This window comes from Anser anser, assembly GCF_964211835.1.
Source record: "Anser anser genome assembly, chromosome: 3".
Lineage (NCBI taxonomy): Eukaryota > Metazoa > Chordata > Aves > Anseriformes > Anatidae > Anser > Anser anser.
Window position 1 is genome coordinate 121,150,654 of NC_139722.1, and position 20,688 is coordinate 121,171,341.

At 41.2% G+C, this 20,688-nt stretch overlaps 1 protein-coding gene across 9 annotated transcripts in view; it reads left to right on the forward strand.

The window, feature by feature from the left end:
* MACROD2 (mono-ADP ribosylhydrolase 2) overlaps positions 1–20,688 on the forward strand; it is an 859,998-nt gene that overhangs the window by 801,558 nt on the left and 37,752 nt on the right. For all 9 annotated transcript variants that reach the window (XM_083829142.1, XM_083829141.1, XM_083829148.1 and 6 more), the window contains 2 exons: positions 7,682–7,744; positions 11,143–11,211. In XM_083829142.1, the coding sequence (XP_083685268.1) occupies positions 7,682–7,744; positions 11,143–11,211 (132 nt within the window). The remainder of the gene's footprint in view (positions 1–7,681; positions 7,745–11,142; positions 11,212–20,688) is intronic.

A 20,688-nucleotide genomic window follows, 5' to 3' on the forward strand; every position in this document is an offset into this window, starting at 1 on the left:
CACTGGCAAAAGTCAGCAGTGCTGGGGCCTGTGCTCCTTCCCTGGGGCTGGGGAGGCATCTACAACAGCTGCGGCATGTTAGCCCTGCACAGCAATGTTCAAAGCATCTTTCCTATGGTCTTTCTAATACTATGCAGCCCTGATTGTCTCTTTAAGGTATGGATTAATTTTAACAGGAGTCGACTTCTGATTAAGTTTGAAAATGTTACTTGATTCATACAGGCAATTCTTTTATCATTTGAGAAATTGTAGCTATGTTTCTTCCTTACATCCTACAGGGCAGTAATATTCTTCAATAAATTTCTGTTCCACTCGTAATATACCAGAAATGAACATCTAGACACATAATTATGCTTCAAAAACACACACTCTTGTTCAGCCTTGAAAGTGCTATTTCTTATTAAAGTAGCTTAGAAGTTACTGCATTCTTTTTACCACCAAACTAAATCCTTAAATAAAAATTTAAATTAAGATAAAGTACTACAGATGAAATTCCCTGGGAAGCATGTGTATCAAACATGTCCGTAAAATGTTTCACCTTAATGTAGATTGGTTATATTTAAAGTGATGCTATTAACCCCTATCCACTTTGGTTGATAGCTTCTTTTTTCACTCTTGTTTTGAAGTCTACCATCTGTCTTGACTGATTACAGCTCTCAGAGTATCAGGTGATCACTTTCCACTTAACCAGGGGAAAAACAGGACGTTATCTGTATTTTTATTCATATTTGCTCTCCGAGCAACCCCCTCTTAGAAGATTCTTTTCATTGCTGAAGTGGCTACCACTCTTTCATTAAATTGCTGTGCAGCAGTCACACGAGGCAGCTTGGAAAACGCAGCTCATTTTGGCCTCCGCAGGTGACACATCGTCCTGTTGCCTCAACCATTTACATGCTCGGGTTTCTTTTAGCAGCCAGATGAATGTGTATGTAAACTGTACCAGGCAAACAGTTGCAATTCCTGTTTTCACACTACATGCATCAGAGCAGATTTTCTTTCTCCTGAGATGAGCTAAGGTGCAAAATACCAGGTTAGTAAACTGACTAATGCAATGTTGTCAAAGAAGAATTATACGCAGTGACAAACCGACATACCTGCAGGGGACTCATCTGTCACAGAATTCCTTTCTCATTTCTAACCGTTAAGTGAATAACAGTAAAGCATTGTGATTGTTCAGGTCCAGCACAGAAGACAGAGTTAGTCCCTTAATTCTGAAATGTTAAGGCAAAATGGTAGTGTGCTTGTTTTGGTTCGTGTTTTGTGATGTTTTAGCAAGCTTGATCTCCTGTCTCGTTTCCCTATCCATTTCTTCACTTTGTTACATTGCTGCACCACATGATATCAGGAACTATATGCAAAAAAAAAAAAAAAAGGAAAAATGAGATAGCTTTTATGTTTTATTTTACCTGTGGCTCAGAGAAGAAGCTGTGCCACAGCCCTTAATGGTGCTCGGTTACCTAGTCCCTTAGGCACACCAAGAAAGTACGAATGGGTAATAAATTGACGTAGTAATGAAAAATTTATGATCATATCATGCACCTTCATGTATGGGGTCCCTTTCTTTTTCTTTCTGGTAAATAGAACTGCCTGTAGGGATGGGAGTCAGGACTCCTCCCTTCTGCTCTGAGCTCTGCCTCTGCTTGCTGCTCTTCAGCACGCATCAAATCACATGAGCAGTTTCTGTCCAATTTTCTACCCTATAACAATATATGAATAGGAATACTTGCACAGCACTCTGTGTATTTTTTGCATCAAAGTGCAAATTGTATCTTTGTCCTCCCTGTGGACTGTTTATGGTGTCTAGGGCATGACGTCCATATTCCGGTTGTTTTGGAGAGCTCAGGCTTCCAGGAGATGTCTGCTTTCATCTGTTTTGAACAGACACAGTTGCAGATTGTCAGAAATAGCGATGATCAACATCTCTGGCAGTGAAATTTCAGATGTCTCTTGCCAGACACCTGTGTTGCAAAATCTGAATCACGGTATGTGTCACGCAGAAGAATTACATCCATTGAGAAACCAGCCTAGCACAACATTCCCAGCAACATTATGGATGAAGAGGGTTGGGAGAAATCTGAGTGCTTTTGTCTTCTAAGCACCTTGCTTGGCGCTGTAGCTGTTGGCCCACACGTTGTCCCCTGGTTCTTCCCTAGCTAGTAAAGGTAGAGTGATGCAGAGTTGCTTGCCTTGTGATCCACAGAGGAGAGAGGGAAGGGGAACACACCTATCAACTTCAGTGGGCTTTAGATTAGGCTCCCATATTTCTCAGGATGTTAAACAGTGAAATACAATGGTGTTATTTTTAACCTCTGAGATAATCCTCATGAGTTGCAGTTTTCTCATTCTTTTCCCACACTCCCCAACAATTCTTGACAAAATGCCGCATGAAAATGAAAACCTGTTATTTATTAGGCTGACAGCCTCGCAAGGCTCAGTGCATTGATAGCAGAGCATTCAGGTCCGTGTCTGCAGTGAGCAACATTGTTGAAACGGCAAGGGGGGAATAAGTCTCATAACTCCATTAAACAATTACTGCAGATAATTCTTTACTACCCCTCCTAAAATTTACCCTACAGGGGTTATATGCAAGTAGTGATTAAAACTGACCTAAATCATAATTTAATTAAAATAAATTAAAATGCAAACCGAAAATGTTCGGTAACCTCAGGCCACCACCCTAATGATTCATTTTAATGCATGTGTAGTTCTACAATAATGGCCTTTGTGTGTATCTGCTTTTTGTTTTATGTCTGATATCATTTTGCCATTGGAACAGCCTGAAAATGGTTGCAGGCTGTATGGTCTTGAGTGTATATACAGATCTGTGTGTGCTTTCTTTTTGTATATTAAGAGTTTCACTGAAGTCAGCAGATCTGCTCATGTGCGTAGAATGCAACAGCTGTAAGATCGGGGCCTGTATTTTTAATTTTCTCATTAATTAGTTTCCCTGTTATCCTAGAAGAACCTTCACATCATTAGTATGATTGCTGTGACAATATTTTTGTGCTGTAAAAAGGACAAATCAAAACTGTGGCATCTCTTATCTGCCAGATCCCAGTTCGCATTTGTCACAGAAGCATGGCCCTGCTTTGAGAGAGGTTTGCCAGCCTGACCATGGGGGATTTGCATGGTTGGTTGCCCCCAGGAGAACCGGGGGTGCTCCTGGGATAGTAGGAGCCACGCGAGGATGTCACTGGGTCAAAGCCGGTGCTTGGGGTTGTGATGCACACACACATATCCAGGAAGGACAAATGAGATGTGACCCTCAGGCGCTGGCCCTCTGCATCATTTATTCCTTCTCTAGGAAGGAGGAGGTAGTCTGAAAGAGCCTTACTCTGACTGTAGATGCTCTATGGCCAATAGAGTACTACTTTCTGCCTAGTGAAAATAACTTTATTATTAATAACTTCTATGTTGGAAGGGTAGAAGTAGACTGGTTAGGCAGAATTTCTTCCTTTGACTAAAAGCATGTTATCTGTAATTCTGTTTTCTTCTGGAAAACGTCTTTTTGCACCAGTTTTTGAGACATTGACTGTAGTCTTAGCTCTAAAAATGTCTCTGACTACTTATGAAGAAAGGGACTGCTGAGGAGTAGGTGTATGAGAATCTGGCACTCATTCAGCTCTGAAATGGGAAGAGCCAAGAGGCCAGCAGACTATTAATATTTTTGACTTGCCATGTTTGTCGCAAGAGCAGTGAAAGATGTAAAAAGCCATGCGCCTCCGGGCTCTGGCAGAGCAAATGGGAAGAATACTAAAACCTGCTCTGGTGCTGCTGCTGCTGAGAGCTTGTCCCCTGGACATTCACAGGGTTCTTGTCCCAGCCCTCTCCCATCTGACTGCTGGCTTATTATTTGTCATATCATCTGCTTCGTTTTGGGGCTGCTCCTGCAGCTGGCATATCACTGTGCATGCTAAATACCTCTCCTTAACATAAAATGGGCAGACGCTCATAGAGTATCCGGTTTTCTAGCTTAGTTAGAAGTGCTGCCTGCTTTGCCAGCTTGCTGAGTGTGCTGATTGATCGCTGCTTAGCCTGTTTGCTACCAAATATAAATGAGGGTATATATCATTTGGGGAGAATTTCCTTGCTGATCCCAAAGAAAAAGGCCAAGAGGGGAGAGCAAGCTCCTGCTCTGCAGTAGTCAGCTTGGCACAGGAAAGGAAAATACATGGCCAGGAGTAGATATTTTAGTGTCTGATGTGCTTATTTTGTTTGTATCGTGCTACTGTAATTCTCAAGGTCCTGTTTTTTCATCTGACTGCCATGCTGGGGAACAGAAACAGATGTTCCCATTTGTCTTTTGATGTGGCTCAAAATCATTTACATTTGCTGGCCTAAAATGACACGACATGTCATTTGCCACTTTTTCCATCTCCTTTGGAGTGAGTGACAGATCGCTGTTCAATTACCAGTATAATGAAAAAGCAGATATTGCGAGGACAGTTTTCACCTAAAGGAAATGCAATCGCCAGTTGCTGCAGTAGTGGAAAAAGAAGGATGGCAGACACTGTAGAAGCCATCCAGTAAGAAAAGACATTTTTAGTATTAATAACATCAAGGGGAAGACTCAAGGGAAATGCACAGGGTCTGGCTTTCCTGCCTGGAGAAAAGGAGAGCAGGGGTGAATAAAAATATGGTGAAAAACAGGCTTGCTTCTCTTCTAAAATATGTTTTCAGTTCTTTGCCTTGAGCATGTGCTACTTAAAGCCTTCTCATTTTCTCAGCACCCAGCTCCAATGGAGAGCAATAATTACTGAAAGCCTCTTCAGTAGAAGACACTTAGTGAGAGGTTCATTAGAAAAAAAAAAGGGGGGGGGGGGGGAAATGTTTGTCAAATGCTTTGGGATTAGCCACTTTTCCAGCCAACAGTTGGCTTTCTTACCGGTGTGTTCTTACTCCGCTTCCTCCCTTTCTCCTGAGATGAAGAGGTTCTCCAGGCCAAACAGAGCTTAACCCTTCGCTCTGCGAGTCACTGCCTTCAGGATCAGTTGCCCGCTCTTAATTTTTTAGTGTTTGTCTTTCTCTAATTCTAGCAAAGTCACTTCGCAGGCACAACATGTACTTTCCGTATGCTGATCAAGATTAATTCTCATGTCGTAGTCCAGTCAGTCTGTTAGACTGGGTCAGAGTACAAGAGGTGAAACTTTTGCTTAAAGTCTTCTACATTTTTCTTTCGAGAGGAACAAAATGAAGTGTTACATGGAAAACGTGTTAAGAATCCAATATACAGTGCTGTAATTATCATTCCATTATTCCAGTTTTAAACAGTGAACCCCTAGTGAAATAATAGCCTTAGGATGGACAAAATGTACTGATGAATATGTGCACTGTCCAATAATCTGGTAAAGGAGGTGACCTGTTAAGCTTTCTTTTGAGGTGTAAGTTGGGTATGGGAAAGTGACTTTAAAAAAAGGTGTAGTCCCTCGAAATAAATATGAATGAGTCCCTTAAATACTGTATTTTAGCCAAATAACTCATGGTTAAAGTCATGCTTATTATAATGGGTGTAGCAACAAGTATCATCTAGAGTTGTGGCTTTGCGTTGTGAATGCAGTAAGGTAATTTCTGAGATGATCTTCAGTGATGTATTGGTAGCTACTGTTTATGCCTGACCTGCTTTTTCTGAATATGAAGTCCTTCTGTGCGAAGCGAAACGTTGCACTTGGCCATAATGAAATCCTTTCTGTTTTGGCACCGCGTGTTTAACAGTGATGCAATACTCTCTTTCGATCTGACTTAATGGTGAAGATTTTTCAGGTGTCACTGCGCTATTTTGTTACAGTATTGTCTTGAACGTACTGTTCCTTTCTGCAGCTCTCCAGCTAGACGACTTTATCCGTCTGAAACACAGCCTGGTGACATAAAGGATTTTTTTCCTTATTTATTAATTGTCTGCTGCAAAGCTTGCAAAGTCCCAGAGCTGTGTTTTAAAAGAGAAGGGGCAGGGGGAGAGAAGAGTTTGCCTTCTAGCAGGGCTAACTTTCTGATTTGCGTGCAGTCCTTGTATTGTGCGTGGACAGGCAGAATGATTTAAAGGGAGTGGGGGAGAAAAACCCAGCTGGTTTTATCAAGCCCTTTTGGTCATCCATGTAATGCAATTTTTTACAGGTTAGAGCTCACTAATGTCATAAGAAACGACTATTTCTAGCCATCCGTTAAGGCTGGTTAAAGTCGGGGCGGAGAGCTACCAGGCGGGCAGGAGGCCCGAGCCATGGCCATCAGCTGTTTCCTGCCTGCCTCGCCGGTCACAGGCCGGGTGTGAAACTCCTGCTCCATCTCTTCTGAGAGCGGCTCTGTGCGGGGCTGGCCGGGAAACACTTCTCCACGAGTCCCATCTGCTGGATGCCGAGATGTATTGCCTGCTGGAGAGAGCGCGAGCATCATACCTCAGCCTCTAAATCTTAGCCGAGTGCAGCGTGCAACCAGGAGATGCACGCTTGCTTCCGAAAAACATGCCCTTCCTCTGTTTTTCTTCCATCCACCTAATTGCATTTGGGTTGCTGCTGTTCTCTTCAACAGGCTCCATGTGTTAAGTAAAGCAAGGTGGCAGCGCGAAGAACTTCAACCGTGTTGCTTTAGAGAAGCTGTAATCAGAAAAACCCAGGAGCCAGAAAAGATCACAGCAAAAAATATGCGTATCATTATCAAGCCATTTACAGGCCTGGGAATGAATTTCCTTTCTCCCAGCGTATATGCTCAGCAGTCAGTTTTTCAAATGCCTCATTAAGGCTGGTAGTCAGCTGCTCTCGCTGTCTTTCTCGCCATGCTGGAAGAGAGGGAGCACAGCCATCGCATCTGATCCAGCCTGCTGCACGGCAGCCTCTAATGTTGTTATGAAGCTAAAAGAGTGTTCTCCATCACTGAAAGTACACATTTCCCGATATGTTTCTGAGCGGGCCAAGCGAAGGTTAAGAGAGCTTGGTCTCACGTCCATAGTCTGGCTTTCCCCAGGGTATTACTTTTCTCTGTGGTAATTCACTGTTTGGTACCTGCCTTCAGAAAGGGTGCTGGAGGGAGGAAAATGGATAACGAATGCGAATGCAAAGTAGTGGAGAAAATCGGGAACGAATGTGAATGTAAAAAGGGGGGAAATGCATTAAATCCTAGCAATCTCACTGTGGTTTATTTTGCCCTCTCCTTTGCAGTCATTTGTGATGCATTTTGATACTTTATGTTAAGTGGTGTTGAGCCTTTTGCTTTAAAATAAAATTCAGGCAATTCTCCCTCTCCTCCTCTTACCTTCCATAGCTATTAAAGTAGGTTCTGCAATCTGAAGCACAGCCACTTCAAGGCTCTTGTGGAAATGTTACTGGAGGAAAATAATCCTAGAAAAAAAATCTTTAGAAAATAAATAGAATAAGATCAAACAACAATTTTATCTGTTGCAGACAGTGTTTAGGGAAAGATATGTTTATTTTGTGTACAGATATTTCTCATGTGCCTACTAAGGTAAAAATCTTTAATCTAACCCCCCTTCCCCAGATGGAAATGTGACGTTTTTAAATGTAGCTGGTTATGTTTGCCATTTGTTCAGTTTACCTTTTCCTCTCTCCCCTTTTATCACAGGGCCTTGCTGTAAATGAGCAGTTTGAGCTGCGTTGGTGACAATTAATATTGCTGCTGCTGTTACCAATAAACAGACGCATCATAACTAATTGTAGTGTGGTTTTCTTGATAGGTGGTAACAGCACAGAGGAGAAGCAAAACATGGAAGACACTGAGGGCCCGAGCCGAGAAGCAGGTAAGTGCACAGTTCCTTAAAGGACTCTGAGGTTTTATCCACCCTGGAACAATAACCCTCATCAATGCTACTGAGGGAACACATTTGTAGATTTTCACCAGATTAGCTCCGAGCTCGTGCAAGTCTCCAATTATAGACCACAACTCCATTCGTTATGAATGAATGAATTGCAATGCAGGAATACAGATTTCCCTCTTTAACCTATCAACTCCACATTCCCTCTTTAAAGTGGATAACCTCTAGCTGATCCTCTAACTAGAGAGAAATATTTCTACTTCTCTGTCTACACCAGAGTAGCACTCTGCATACAATACAAAAGGGGGGGGAGGGGTGGGAGGATGGGGTAGAAGGGGAGCAGGGGGCAGGGAAGGAAATTTGGGAAAGGTGGAAGCAGTCTTTCTGTACCGAGAACCATACTTCTAAAGTTTTCAGGTTTCAATAAATTGTCTACACAAGTCTCTGGGGTTATGAAGACTTAAATCCATACAGAAAGACATTACAGATACTGTGAACAAATGCCAGAGTTCATGAGCAGTGGATTTTGCAGATGGCATGATTATAAATTACGTATTACAAGGTAGCAAGTTCAGTATTTTAAAATGCAATGTCACTCCATGTTTGCAATAGATTTTTTTCTATATTTTTTCCATTTCTAGTTATATTTTTAATTGTACCCAACTCTGTTCAATGCAAAAGACTTAAGAATTAAGCAGTTATCAAAAGAGCTGATGTAGCAATCAAAATGCTTGTAAATACCCTTCTTTCCTAGGATTTCTTTTCGTAGCATTACCTGCAATACAATACGTTTCCTGGTTATTTTTTTCTCATAGTAGTGCAGGATGCTACCTTAATTCACAGAGCATGAAACAGTTTTATAGAGAGCTATCTTTTTAATCAGACTTAAAGATTGTTATCAATATGTGGAAAACTGAGCTGAAGAAGGCCAGCCAGTAAATGCAGCAGAAAAAAATAGGAAGCCTGGAGTCTTGTCTGATCTGTTTTGCATACTGTATCATGACTCTTTCCAGAAGAGGAGCTCATTTAACGAGGGCCCTTGTTTGTCCCACACGGTGAGCACTATGCGTGTGGTAGCGCAGCATTTCTCCCTGCTCTCCCCTGGGCAGTCTTCTGCAACCGTGTGTTAACAGCTGATGCTGGTGGCCTCAAGTACTTGAAGTCCCTCTGTATTTTTTGTTGCCTTTGTCTCTGCTTCTTTACATCCCCACGCGTGGCAGGCAGTGTGAGGTGAGGACATAGGCACACAGCACTCTAGCTTTGGACTGGGGCCCTTTATCCTCCCCAGGATAAGCATGCTGGGCTATTTTGTATGCGCTGAAGGACAACCATGTTTCCTTTCCTGGGTTTTTACTGTTATGCTGGTCGGGCAGAAGTGTGGAAGGAGTTGACCTGTCTGAATTCAGGCTCTGTTTTTAATCTCTTGCTAGGCAGGGGGATCTCTTTGCTCAAGCAATGCAGAGCTTTTAACTGTACCAAATATTGCTTGGCTCCTAGCTCAGGATTACTCCAGCTGCAGAGATTCCTGTTAAACTCAGTTATGTTACTGTCTATAGATGCCAAATATAGCCCGCTGTACTTGTCAACTGTATTGACTCTGATGGTATGTATATTTCCTTGGTGTTTTGATTTGCAAAACAGCTGGAGTGAATGTGATACGTTTCATTTTTCCCAAGAGAAGTGAGGGAAATGCACGTCTCTTAATTATTACTTTGCTGCTGGAGGTGTGTTAAATGCATTGTGTTTTTTCTTTTTTTTTCTTTCTTTTCCAAAACTGTCATTATGACTTGTTATGTTAGAAGCTGTCATACCTGGTTTATCAGAGATATCGCGTATGCTCTTGTGCTATCTCATATTGGTAATCATGTTTTGTTACTCTCATGAAGAGTGTTAAAGAAAGGATCCAGACTTTTTAAGTCCCAAATCCAGAAAACGTCATATTGCAGGAACTCGCCTAAAGACAGCATTGTTCCTACGCATGAATCACCTCCTCAGACGCAAGCACACAGCGTTACAGAAAAAAATTATTTGACTTAACATTTATCGCTACTGGTTCACCTACTGATAAGAACAGAGAGGTGTACAATTACCTCCAGTGAGTAATGTTCAGCTGATGAATTGCTGCCACTTTCCACATTCCTCAAGTGGGGAGACAAAACATCATCAGTAATTTCTAGGGTTGCTGCTTCTGTTCCCTTCCTTGGTGGTGTAGGAAATGACCTGATATTCTAAGATACACGGTTGTGTGGCTAAAACAGTTCTAAACACCATGAAAGATAAATGTAAGGAGCAATCTCTTCAAATGTTGAAGTTCTTATTTGTATTTTCTAAACCAAAAGGCATAACCTTCATCTGAGTATGACAAATCAAAAATCATTACTTTAATATCGTAAAAGAAAACATTGGGGAAAAAAATAGAAACTGTAGTCTTAGCCAGTCCATTACATAAAGATGTATATATTCTTATTACATAGTACATGAAAAAGCCAGTTATAGCATACAAAGACTGGCCTAAAATAGTTCAGCTATTACATTGTTGTTTTTTTTTTTTTATAATCTGGCCTCTGTCCTATCATCAGTGAACTTCACAGTTAAGATGTGGAAAACAAAATGGCAGGTGGTTCAGAGCTCTTGTTTCAAGCTTGTTAAAAATATTCAATGAGTATATTGAGGGAAGGGGGGGGGGGGGTCAGAATCACCAGAGGCAAGTCTTGTGAAAGAAAAGAAAGAATAAAAATGAAAGCAGATTTCCAAAGTTTTTAGCTAACAAAAATTGCCAAGAAAAAGCAACAGTGAAGGTGAAAAAAGTCTGTTAAATTCAGGTACTAATTACTAATTTAATCTATTAAAGATCATGGTTTTAGCAGCATGCTCTGACATTCAACATCTATGCACCACAGATTTTCAGGGACTTGCTAAATTTCGGGCCTGATTTACGAAAGCTTCTGTTTTCAGAAAAGCGTTTGCATTTAATCATTTTGATTCCAACGGGATTCACGGACATGATTAAAGTTAAAGAATGGCTTAATTGTTTTTTTCTCAAAATAGATGGATTAAATGAAAAAAGGAATCTCAAAGCAACAAGCACAGCAGCCTATTCATGAAATTGATAGCTGTTCCTCTCTCTCTATTATGGGAAATTGAAATATGGACTTTAACTGGCAGTACTGTAATCTAAGTTTACCCCTGGCTTAGGGAAGACAATCAGACCAGTAATGGCCAGAGAATACAGCGTGAATGGACCGAAGCCCAGAAAATCAAATTCAAGTATAGTATCGTGCTTCAGATAAGGTGTAATGCCTTTTTTTTTTTTTTCCAGTAAACCAGTTCATTATTTTGCCATCTAATGAATAACGTCTCTTTAATTTCCTTGGTTCTTATAGATGAGACGAAACCTTCAGCTGTAGCCAGCCTATCATCATCAGAAGCCACAGAGCCATGTGAGGATAAAGGTACAGATTGTAAATTACATTGCAAAATACCCAATCCCAAGAGGACGTTTCATAAAACTGTATTTTTCTTTGTCTGGAAATTGCTAAAATCACAGTTAAACCATACAGAAATAGGTAAATGCTTGGATTTTGATTTACAAAAGTCTTTGTAATAAAACTACTTGGCACCAGCTGTTGTGCTGGTAGGAGAGATGCCATGAATTCCTAAGTCCCCTTGTTACGGAGGTAATACTGCAGTATCATACATGACATGTCAGAAATTAGCCTGAAGCTTGGGTTCGCTGTGATGACTCACACGCGTAAAGTTAAGCGTGCGCATCTATCTCAGCTGTGTTAGCTCCCTATTCAGTGCTCTCCTGATGGGGAAAAAGAAAAACACAATAGCTATAAACACATCAAGAGGAGACAGAAGGAATTGAAGTCATAATTGAGAGGGAGAAAGTAATGTTTATCTTGTGCAGACTGTGCTGGGCACTCAGATCATTTAGTTTGTGATAAATATTTGAAAGTGTCACGGGGCCAAATGACAGGGAGTTTAGGAAACAAGAAAGAGAGATGATCTAATTTAAATGTTTCAAGCTGAGATTTTTCCTGTGGAGTTGTTGGTTTACAGATAGGAACCAGTGCACAGACCTACTGTTTTTGATACTGTTATGATATCACGCTATTAATTGCTTGTGCCGCTCTATGGTTTTTGGCATTTGGGGGGGTGGAAGGGGGGTGTCAGGAAAAAGCCTGGGTGATTTATAAAATGTTCGCTACTGGTAATTCAAAACAGGAGTTGTGCTATCTATAATAAATGCAGTCCATCAGTACAACCTTCAAGAAAGCCTAATAGAAAATTTTAATGCATTTTACTGAGATAACATAATTATTAACATCCATTAACTTATTTATTTTAAAAGATCGAATGTTTAATTCAGCGTTACTGCTTGACTCTCTTCTCATTTTTCTAGATAAGTGTGACAGGGTGTGAGATCTTGCCCTTTTGTTCCAAAAGAACATGCTAGAGAGCCCACATACTTACCTGATTATGAGTTCAAAGCCTTGCACAGGTTGATTTAAGTGCTCTCTCAACTGATTGATTGATACTGTGGGGAAAAAAAGCCCTCAAACCCTTGCCAGAGTACTGGCTTTTGCTATCGATATCTTCACAGATTAAGGTCATGGCAAGGCTAGTTTAAGGCAGGAATACTGATAGATTCAGCCCCAGCCATAGCAGGCAATTACCTGTCACTCATCGCTCTTTTCTCAGTGACACTTGGCCTTTTTATGTATACTGTACTTATGTGATCACCCATTGGATGTGCTTTTTGATGCTGTGTAATGTGAGGCCCACGGTGGGTTTTTGGATTAGGATTTCTTGTTGTTGTTGTGTGCAGTCTTTACCAAAGATCCAAATGTTTTGCTAGTGCTTTGCGTGCTTGTTCATGACTATGACATCCGTGCCTTTTGATATGCTGTTCAGTGACCATCTCTGTGGTTTTTTGATGCTCCAGTTTTTTGACCTTTTGTATTAGTTGCCTCTTCTCGGGAAAGTAGCTGTCTTTGTGTTATGCCTCTCGCTTTTCCTATAGTGTTCTAAGAGAATAATGTTTTCCCCTCTTCTCTCAAGAGGCTGGCAGAAGAAGAGATGGTAACCTGAGAAGCCCAAAGGGTCATTACTCTTGGATGTCCTACTTCTCCTCAAAAATAAGACAGAAAGCGTCTGGTAGGGGAAAAGGAGTGAGACAGACTCTCCTCCATATATTTTGTGTGTAAAGTCATGCTAGTACAAAGGAAGGAATGGTGGGGAAGAGAGCCTGTTTCGGAATTAGGTTGCTAGTTATTTAAGGGAAAACCAAGAGTTTTGAACGATGAGACTGCCGCATCCATCAGGCCATGGTTTTAATCCTTATTTGCATTAGTATATTCTCAATTTTTCAGATTTTAGATGTTGAATTAGTTTAACACTGAATACTGGTGTTACAAAAAACCTGCTACTGCTTGGGAAATGGCACTTTTACAAAATCCTGGCATTTCTGAAAACACCTGCTGCTCCCAAAATAAATTTCAGCCTTCAAATTGTTTGCCCACTGAGTTAACGCAACTAAAACCTGCCAGGTTCTGGAACATACTCATTTCTGTAGTTTATCCTCAGCTAAATGACCTGGATGTAAAGCATTCAAAGAAATTATGTTTTTCTATTCCTTTCACCTAATTACCATGGAACAAGATTTGTAGTGAAGAAGTCTGGGCTACAAACTTCCAAAATGCATGGTTTAAACCACTCAGAATAGGAGGTTTCCAAGCCTGCTGTGGCAGTTCAGCAGTCTCTCTAATGCCAGTTCTGGTGAGTGCACGGAAACGTGTATTTTGACTTGGATTAGCATCAGCTAGTAAGTTTTCCACTCCTTTTTTCCCCCCCACATATCTCTGGGATCAGAAAATAGTGAGCACACTGAAATGCTTCCTTTCTGTTCTAAAACGTGCGGCTGCTCAAAACGGATGCCGCTGTCTCTCAGCCTGAACATCGTGGCTTGGCAGGCCAGATACAGTGATAAATTTTTTCTCTCCACTGGTTAGAATTATTTCTGTGATGACTTTTATCATAGCTCTCAATGAATATTGCCAGTGGCAGACTGTCACGAAAAGGCTTCTGCCAGTCCCACAGTAGCACAGCTCAACACTTTTTGGTAGGGTCTGTGGCAGAAAATGGTAGGTCTCACGCAAACCCACGCTCTAATTCAGGAACATGTTCCTGATCAGGAGAGCACTTTAACTGGTTGGGAATTTATTCAAGTGTTAATTTTCTTCTCTTCCAAGGGGCTTTTGAAGCACACGCATCTATGCTATCACGAAGTTCTAATATTTTTTCTTAACTGGAGCCTTCTTTATCCTTTATTTATTTATTTATTTAAAGGGAAGGGAAAGGATGGGAAAAGGGAAGTACAGTTCATAATAGAATGTGCTGAACAATGCAGGAATAATGCTTCAAGGAGCTCTGATGGAAAATGAAAATCTACTGTGGGATTACATGTCCCACATTATTGTGTGCTCGTATCTCTCCTGTCATTCATTAGAGAGTTCATTAAAAAAAAGTTCATGTGGGCACAGTTCACATGTGGTCTTTGAAAAGACGGAACTTCCTGAGTGCCCTGTCCTCAGGAAGCAAAGCAGAATAGTCGTATTACAAGAATATCAAGACATTTGATGTTATGCTGTGGAGGTGTCCTCTTACTTCAGCCTGTGCCAAGCTTCTCTTTCCACTGTCTGGAAATAGAGCAAAGAAATGTTGCAATTTTACCCTTGAAAACTTGCATGCATATCTATTAGCTCTCGAGGAGAGAGCTGACACCTCTCGGCAGCACCTTCGTAGCGCTTCATTACTGTGCATATGGAAGTAGATCCTTTTATACACAGCGTATTTCAACTTAGAGATGCTCCTCTTTATGAAGTGGAAGGACAGAAGAAAGTGATTAAGGCCATTAATGTTTATGCAGCAGATAAAACATGTATCAGACAGGCTGCACTCAGTCTGGAATGCCTGTCCACACAAGATTGTGCTGGGACTACCAACTCGTTTTAAATGGACCGAGTGAGTGTGTGAGAGAGTGTGTATTCTTCATTTGCTTCTCATATACCTGTCCTACCGATTATTATTTAACCTGACTTAATGATGGGGCTTTCTGGCAGAAAAATGAAAAAAGGGAATGGATTTAGCACAGATAAAGAATGAAGTCCCCATTATGTAATCATGGGAAAGTTTCTGTGCACAATACACTGATTTTAATTCATTAGCACTTAATAAGAACTAAATTTTCATTTGAAGGTCAACTAAATTAAATCATATGCTAATTAATTTTAAAAATAAAGCAGCGATTAATTATTTCCAGGTGTTCACCAGTCTGCGCTCCTGCGGGAGTGCCATTTAAAGCAAGTCACTATTTTTCTATGTTCTTCGAAATGGAGTCAGGTTCAGTCAGCTGGAGAGTTTATGATGTCAGAGACTGCATTAGGTATATGCCTTGGCTAGAGTTGAGCCCTAAAAACTCACTTTGTACAACCCAGAAGCCTGCAAGTATCTTGCGTGTAAAACATACAGGATATATAATTCCTGTTTGGCCTGCTGTAGTTCTCACCATGGAAAAATCTTGGTGTCCTAAAGACATAAATGATTGAGAAGGGATAACCGGAAAGATATAGCATTTCAAATCCAGGGGAGCTGGGTAAATTGGCATAAATTAGACATTGATGAGTGGGTGAAGCAGACTGACTGGAAGGGCAGTGTGCTCAAAAAGAGGTGTTTAAAATCAGCTCTTAAGTATATATTAAGACATCTGAATGAATGACCCGATTTTCAGAAGTGCTGAGCGCTCAGCAGCCACCAATGAAATGTTTTTACTTTACCCTTGGGCTATGATTAGGCCTGGAAAATTTCAGCCTGAAAAAATTCAATTATAGGTAACTGAGAAAGAACCTTTTTAAATGGAAGAGTTTCAACACCCCCAACTGTAGCTGTGGCTCCGCGTGCCAGCTGCAGGGATAACATTTTTCTCTCCCTTGGTTAGAATGATTTCGGTGAAAGCAAATTGGCTAACGCAAGCTAAGTGATGTGGTGGGGGGGGGGGTATTTATTTATTTTTATTTTCAACCAGGTACATAACCATCAACATCCAACCAAATGCCTGTTCTCTTAGCACCATCATAATGGTCAGTGTGAGCTGTACGTGATGCAGGTTACTCACTTTTCCTTTTAATCTGACCTATCTGTAGCATTGTGCATCCAGACAGGGTCAAGGCCATAAACTACTCGAGATATTTCTGCTTTACCATTCTCCCGTACAGGCAGCTGCAACAGCTGACACTAATCTGCTTAGCTGGTTTATTTAAATCCTACTTATTTTTAAATATTAGCTGACCTGAAGCCATCCAGCTGCGCTCCCGCCAGCCTGACCATCACCTACTCCTTCCAGCTCCTCTCTCCTACCTTCAGTCGGGCAGCACCTTCTCCTGGGAAGGGTCTAACTGAGACCACCAGGTTTTTCTCAGTGTTTTCCTTACCCAGTGCCCCATGCAATGGGCCCTGCCCTGGCAGCAGCAGCAGGGTGCCCACAGTTATCTTACCAACTGCACCTGAAATGTCTCTTGTGGACAGGAGGGGAAGTTAGAGGAGATGCCCTTCTGGCAGCTGGAAGCATGAGCGAGTGGGAGCGTTACCCGCTGGACCCCCACCTGGGGAGATGAAGTGCCTGCTGTATTACCTGAACACTTGCAAAAATCTCTCTACAGGTTGTTGCACCTAAAAAGGTCTGTTTTACCAAGCCATATAAACTTGGGCTCAAATAAATCTAATCCGTCATAAAGATAGATTAAAATGAAATCTTGGTGGATATAAAAATAACATTTTAAAGTCAAAGCTCAAGAATATCTCCCTAACTTCTTATAAATCACCATTTTATAGTACTTCATTTTAACACATTTTCCTCGGTTTATGAGGCAAAAGAATACCCTAATCATGTGGCAGCCTCCGTGCACACCATTACCTGTAATTTTAGACGCCTGCTTGATTTCTTTCACTCTGGAAATATTCCAGTCATTTTTCACAGTATCATGCTTAAAAAATAAAATGCACTGAACCTGCTTCTTTCATAATGGCCAGCTTTTTCCCTCTTTAATCGTCTTACAGCTCCCTAAAATGTGGTGATTTATCTATGCTGTGTGCAGGACCCAGGTGTGTTGCACATTAGAAATGACTCAGTAAATAAGCCATACAGAGAGTAGCTGGGGAAGTGAATTTTAAAAGATCATTAAAACCACTTAACATTCAGATCTTACCATTTCTCCTCTTCCTAAGCATTTGCAAAATTTTGTTTGAGCAGTGTTGCTTTGTACAGTCAAAAAAAAAAACCACACATGAATGACATGGAAAAACAGGGGGTTTTATGCAGTCTTTATAAAAAATAATGCCTGATTATTGGCAGGAAGGGTAGAATTGATAGCTTATTGCAAGTTACACAGTTTTCTTGGAGTTGAAGTCAACATGCAGTTGGTATATTAGAACAGTAATGTGTGTGGTGAGTATTCTGACCCTCTTTCTTAATGTCCAAATATTTTCTACATGATTTTTTAAAGGCTGGGGTTAATTCCCAGGTCCATGTAGCCACACAACTCCACGAGATAGTTGTTTCAATACAATGGAGGGGTGCAGAGCAAGCGGGGTCATAGCGAGCGCTCCTTACGTGGATACTGCCACTGCAGGTAAAGCAGCCACCAGGTAAAAGCGGGTTTGAAGGAATTAATCGGTTTTACACTCAGATGTTCATAAGCACTTCATTGCTTTATGTGCAGTAGATGAAAGTGGCCTATCTTTGATTCATTTATGTCACTAAATGTCATGTTTGGTTCATTTGTGTGTGATCAGTGATGACACCAGGAACCGTGCTACAATGCAGTATCAGAAGCACTGCTTACTTTCAGTCCCTCCTGGTGGAATGCTAACCCTTTACAGCCCCAAAGCGAATGGTGCCCCATGTACATCACCAAAAAAACAAACCTACTTTGCTGAGAAATGATACCCTCACTAGAGTTCTTGGTGCAACTTGGCAGATGAGTAGCTGTGTTAGGAGATGACTGACACTGCTTTATACTATTTAAAAAATCTGCTTTATACCATTTATACCACTGCTTTATACCATTTAAAAAATCAGAGTTAGTTCCTAGCCATTTGGTGGTGGATGAAGGCTGTAGGGATGTCCAGAGCTTGTGCGGACATGGAGTCTTTTAGGACTATCATACTGGCTTAAGCCCAGTTCTGGATGGCTCTAGAGGACTAAGTCAGCACAGAAGACCACCTCTTCCTGAGCAATACTGCTACCCTACTGAAAACTTGCGAAGAGAAACTTGTATTTAGTCAGCATTTGTGGTATTCCCACCACTGCTTGCCAGCTGAAACAGATGCAGCGTTCTTGCCTCGTATCCAATTTGGGACCAGCTTTTATTGACCTGTGCATTTAATCTTACATTTTTTACTCTTGCCTGCCTGAGATTTTCTTCATAAATCTGGGTTTATTCCTTTGCTTTATTTTATTCTTGTTAATCCTAAAAGTAAATCTGTCTTTGGACCTTTTGGCTTGAATATTTGATCTACTATTTGCATTTGAAAAGAAGAAATCTTTGATATGGTCTTGACCTTAAAGATTTTGAAACTCAGAATCTACATGCTAATGCAGCTACTGATCTCTCCTGCTGAAATAGGAACCGCAGGCTCCTTCAGCGAGGCAGCAACTCCTGCCCATGTTCTGCTCTTTTCAGAAACACGCTTGACAAAAAAGAACATGTGCAAAATGAACATTTTATGTTGCCTGGAATAATTTTGAATCCTGTGCAACTAAAATGCTTTCTTGAACCCTGGAACAATTAGGAAACTGTTTACATCCAAAATGAAAGCTTAACGTTAAATTGCAATCCTGTAAGAATAAACTGTGCGCAGCCAGGTATGGGAATGTCTGAAGATGGGCCAAACAGCATAGACGGTCTGTTGCTGTGGTGCCTGATGCTGGCACTGAGCACAGCAGTAGGGTCAGACTTCCAGCTGTGCCCAAGGGTGGAAATGCAGACAACTCGTGCTGCACAATAACTGTAGTTTGCCATAAGCTGTGGTGTTGCACGACAAAGAACAATGTGAGGGGGCACATACATCAGCGAAGCACAAGGCTCCTTAAACTCCATTTGTTGCTATTGACCAAGGCGCGTAATTGTTCCTCTGATGCTGGGGATTGATTTTTGCATGAAATTGGAGTCATTCCTCATTCTGGGAGGAAAGGTAGCACCTGCAGACTGAGATTAAAGGCACAGGTCTGGCAGTATAAAGTACTGTGCAATCAGCACTGGATAAGATATCTCTAAGAACCATATGGGACAGAGGAACATGTACCTCTCCCACCCCCAGCAGGTAATATCACGCTTCTGGCTCTTTGAAGGGCCCTCACTGCAAGGTACTCAAGGCAGAGGACTTCTGATTCCATATTTGTCAGTAAAGTACCATTTGCAAACATGCAACTAAATCATACCGAAAAAGATTATATGAATTCAGAGTAGGGGGCTAGCGGTGGTACAAACCTTGGCTTGCTCGATGTCCCGCAGGCTTTGACATTCAGTGAAGCCAGAATTTCACTCGATGCATTTAAAGTTTGTTTTAGACGTTGAGAAATTCCCTGAAGATTTTTAGTGCCTTTCCAATTGAAGACCAAGAGGTCCTTCAACTCGCTTTTTGATTAAACTTGCAATTTGATGAGATTCTAATTTATTTTTGCACCGATTCAGGCTGATAGGGTAATCCCTTGTAACTCATAGCACAATGTGGCTTCCTAGTATGAAAGGGCCAACACAGTGGCCCAGCTGATAGCAGTGCTCAGCGTTTTAAGTCCACAGTAGGGTAGAAAAAAAAGTGCAGCAAGGGCAAATTTTAGCAAATTGTACATCAGTGAGATATTCTGCTTTCAAACTTGGATTTATAAACTTATTGTCATGCCATGAGAGAAGTAAGAAGCTGTGCAGGTAATTAAATATTTGCCTTGGGGGATTATTTGCAGTTAATTAAAGCCACACACTTTCAGTGCATACCTTTTCTACAGATTATTAAATTTGGATCAGATGTTAACAACCCAGCTTTCTCGCTTATCCATCAGAGATTATTCTTGGCAAGTTTCAGGAAGAGAGTTTTACCCGGGCATCCTTTGGTATGTTGTAAGATCTGCTCTGCTGTATGATGGAAAGGGACCCTCTAGAAGTAGAGCTGTGACAAAACTGTCATAATGTAATTTACTGTCATGCGCTGCAGGTCTTTGCACTCCATAGATCACTAGGGAGTGGCTCTAGTCAGAAAATGTTGTTTGACATGCAAAAAACAATGCCTGGTGTATACAAAGACCACAGATAGAGTGTAGGGGCTGGATTTATACTGTCTAATTCAAAACCTCACTGTGCCACTGGTTCAGAGTATGGCTTTGGGCGCTTCATTTTGGTAGTCTCCCCAAAAGCAAAAGCAGTCTTGGCCACGATAATGGCCTTGGGAGTTCTGTCATCTGGTGAAATGAGGCCAGGATTTGCAGTGGGATTTATAGGACTGAATGTTTGTCAAGCTAGGGAAAATCCAACCATGAAAAGCACTGGTATTGTTATTAAAAAAAAAAAAAAGTCACTCTGTTTATTAAGTAGGCGGTCCATTGTGTTTCTCCTAGCTTTGTGCCACTCATTTCATTAGAAATAAGTCTCAGTAGCACTTCTCATTTTTCTTACATATCGTTTCTTGACAACTCCTTGTCTAAGGTTTGTACCGCAGGCCAGAAACTGCTCAATAAGTGTACGGATTCAGAAATCAGCTTGAATAATTGAGACCCACGAGTATGCTTTTGTAGTGTACGAGTCTGTGGTTAAGCAGCAGGAAGTGCTGTCCGAGTATCAGAATGCCAAGTATGAACCTCGCACCTAAGGGCC